This window comes from Macrosteles quadrilineatus, unplaced genomic scaffold, assembly GCF_028750875.1.
Source record: "Macrosteles quadrilineatus isolate MER2022 unplaced genomic scaffold, UCM_ALF_1.0 Scaffold_2__2_contigs__length_208266976, whole genome shotgun sequence".
Lineage (NCBI taxonomy): Eukaryota > Metazoa > Arthropoda > Insecta > Hemiptera > Cicadellidae > Macrosteles > Macrosteles quadrilineatus.
In genome coordinates, this window is record NW_026542595.1 from 132,180,825 (window position 1) to 132,184,713 (window position 3,889).

The 3,889-nt window shown below is 32.3% G+C and overlaps 1 protein-coding gene across 1 annotated transcript; it reads right to left on the bottom strand.

The window, feature by feature from the left end:
- Nucleotides 1-683: 683 nt before the first annotated feature.
- Nucleotides 684-3,889, bottom strand: LOC128984894 (peptidoglycan recognition protein 1-like). Its single transcript, XM_054404264.1, has 4 exons — nucleotides 3,803-3,889; nucleotides 2,631-3,095; nucleotides 1,655-1,785; nucleotides 684-829 (listed from the first exon to the last, which is right to left on the bottom strand). Exons 2-4 carry the CDS (start codon nucleotides 2,966-2,968, stop codon nucleotides 684-686), a joined length of 615 nt encoding a protein of 204 aa, XP_054260239.1. The 5' UTR covers nucleotides 2,969-3,095; nucleotides 3,803-3,889.

Here is a 3,889-nt window from a genome sequence, read left to right on the forward strand (position 1 = left end):
AAATCCCTATAAACCTATTCGCTTGACTGCCATAAAATCCACAGTCAAAAGTGTTCTTGTTAGATTTGGGTAGAAGCTTAGAAGTTCACTAGATTTATTACTAACAATAAACCATAGAGAGAGTCTGTGTCAAGATATTTCGCAAATTCCCATATAGGCTTCAAAGTACTGTATAAGCTTTATAACTTTTTAATCTTTCAAGCCATGGACGCTGATTATTTGTAACATGCCAAAAAGATTTTCTATGGTATATGATACAAATTTCTTTTGTTAATAAATATTGAGATACAAATTGAATATTACTATGTTTGTAATTTTGTATTTTTCTACTTTTTAGTCAGGTGATTTCGTATTTGTGGAATAGTTGAGGTTTGTTATAAGTGAATATGTAAGTTAGTCTTGTTCAGTTCTTGAAAAAGGTGTTATATCTTCAACATATAATATATAATTGCTAATATTTATTATAAGGACATTAAACTACAAACTATATGAAATATACTCTAATCTTTGGGATCGTTCAAAAGAAAGCTTTTAATTTTATACTTTTCAGTCAAGAAGTTGTTGTGCTTGCTGAAACCAAGAAAATTCATTGTGGCGTTGGATACAGAGATTCCTGGAATAGTAGCTGAAACATCAATATTTTAAAATCAGTAAAGGAGAAAAAAATGAAACGTTTTTTAGAACTATGGTTTACTCTCCAATGGTGGTTCTACAAAGTCATTCAATAATTCTGACTTGTATTCATACTCCCAATCAATGATGTTCTTTTCTTGTCCAATGACTACTAATTTGTCCATCGTCATGGTCATCTCATGGCTCGGCAGTTTAGCTGAAACATTAAGTTATAAAACCAAACTATAGTAAAATGTCTCAGCGAACCCAAAAAATTGTTTTCAAATTGTCTCCTAGCCGTGTGGATGTGTGTGTGTGGATTTGTACAATACTACTTCACATGCAATCTGATTTTAACGACATCTGTTATGTGGATATTAACCTTTGGTTTCTCCAGCCATTTCTTTTTTAAATTCACATTTTTAATAGTGATTTCCCTGAAACCCCAAAGAAATACGGATAATCAGATTTTCAAAAACTTTATCGATTTTGTTTGATATTTATTATGTTAAATTGTTTTTAACTTTCTACAAAATGGCTCAACCAGCAAATCTGTCAAAATTAAGGTTCATAAGTGGAACTATTGTAATCACTGTGATTTTCTCCATAAAACCTTTAATCTGCACCCTCCACTTAAATTTGTCTACTTATATGGTAAAATTTTAATTCTTAATGTCAGGCTGGTGGGAGAATTTGTGTAAGCTTGCTGATAGCGTTCATTAACAAAACTAATTCTTCGATTGTCAGATAATTACCCTTTAAATTTTTTGGTGTCAACCATATTGGTAGGTTTAATCATCTATGGTTTAATGTACAATCTATCAATATACTGCTGCACGTTTTGTTCTCGCTGATCAATGGATTCGAAGACGTGGTTTTCATGAAGGAATTCTGACAACTGAGTTATTTGACTATCATGAGCTAAAGGGGAAGGGGAAGAAAGGCTTGAGGGGGTTAAGGAGGGGGTTTATAGCAAAGAGGATGATTTATATGAACCAATATTGTTGTCTAGCATGGTTGGTTGTTAACACATGACACTTACCTTGGTAGTTGCCTATATACGCGATGTCTAGAGATCTGCAATCATATTCCTGCGTCTCTGGTAAAACTTTGCTGGGATTTGTAACCCACCCCCTCCCCTCATAAACCCGTCCATCCTCTCCAATCAGGAAGCTGAAACAGTTACAGACCACCTGTAAGCAAAAATGTTACACTAGAAGGTAGGCTTCCGATATAAAAGAATGTTGTCGAATGGCCATCTCGGGAAATGACATTGTTTTAGCAACAATATTAAACTGGAGTTTTATCAAAAAGTTGTTACAACGTGTCAGAAATGTCACATGATATTTTTGTCAAACAGGGTCTTATCACAAAGACCTCTATATAACTTTTCTCTATGCTTATTTTTAGAAAAGGTAAAACGTGGCAGACGTAAACGCACAAACTAAAACAAAAATTTATTGTACATGCCAACACAAAACACAAGCTCACATATATATTTTGTTTAGAACCGAAACCTGTCAACATCCTACCCTTTTTGGTATTAATACTGAAATAATTGGTGAGTTAAGTTTCCATAACAAATTACCTTCTACATTCGGAATTAAGGGGTTTGAATTCACAATCAGATATAGAAAGCTTTAAATAACCATTTTTTTTTTTAGACTTTAAATAAAAACTATAAAATTTCGTCTGGTATAAAATAATTTAGTTGCTTCACTTATTTAGTCTTTAATCTTACGTCTAAGAGAGAGCTTACCATTTCAAGCTCTTAGCTCATTATTAAGTAGTTCTATAAGAAATATTTGAGAAGTTTCTCAGACCTTGAAGTTTTGGCCACATCCTTCAATTCTTTAAAACTTTGGGTTTGAAGTAGTCATGATTGTTTGGTTTAATAATTATAGATTTTAATTTCAAGGGGAACGAGCTTGTAGACTTTGGCCAGCATAGAATACAATAAGTTTCTAAACAGAATCAAAAGTGTAATATTTAATAAAACAAACGAATTGTATACTCACTTCCATGGTATGTCCGGTAGACCCTTTTCCTCCATATAGTGGTGCTGAAGTTTCTTTAGCACAATGCTACAAGACTCTTCACAAGTGCAGAATTCCGACCTGGTGTCCATTATATACACAAATTTGGCGGGGGTACAAAGGGGTTCTCTATATTTTGGGGGCACAGCGCCCCATTTCTCGCGAGTAACTAAAGAGGGGGGTAATGTTTTTTCAGGGTGCAACTTTTTTACCAAGTGATCAAACTCCTCACTAACCAAAAACTCGGTTGACTCTTCTAATTCACCTTCGGGTCTTATTATCTTCACTACTCCCTCTTTTGTTTCTTGGTCTTCCTCCATCTTTCAGTTTCAGCTTTTTTCAATCCTTGAGTGAATTTATTTTAGTTTTGTCCTCCGATCAATCTTCTTTTGACCTTGAGTTTACCTTGAAGATTATTGCCTGTGCCTTGTAGTGATTCTTCATAATCTGGATGATACAAAGAATGTTAGCAATAGTTATGACAAAATCTAACTAAATGCTGGAAAGCTCTAAAATTAAATGAAAAACGGCAAATTTACGCTATTAAAATAATATAATTAGCCTTCCAAGGTCCCAATGAACGTTTATAGCTAATTAAATAACTATAGTCTAATTCATCGTAAGCAGTTTATTTGAAATATTTACTTAATATTACTTTTGTAGGAAGTAAGGGGCTTAATTTCGTCAACTAATGAATCATTACATTAGGAAGAAACTACTCTTCATTTGAAATAATCTATATGAATATCGAAAGAATAATAATACAAAATAAAAAAATATATTTAAGATAAATCGAACAACAGTCTTTTTACATATGACTTAACATATTTTAAAATGAAAACTTACATTAATATTCTACTTGATAAAAGTCTTATGTTTTATGATGTCTTATGTTTCTTATGTTTCAACTTATGTTTCATTTTATGTTAGTGATATCTTAAATGCTTCAAGTTCAATGCCTTCATAATTAAATGTAAACCTAAAGCAGTCTTGGCTTAACTATTACTCCTTTAAGTGTTCCTTTAACGGTAAAAGGTATTAACATAGTTAATTACTGAATGCAATATGCAATTCAAAATGTGAAAAGCATTATGTGTAGAGAAGTAAAATTAAGTCACACTATCAAAGTATAAAATGGTTATTTTGAATCCCACCTGTATTTCAAGTTAGTATTAAATCCATCTGAAACGCGTTGTGTTATATTCAAGCTTTGAGGCTTACTAGTGTGATTTTGAGTTATG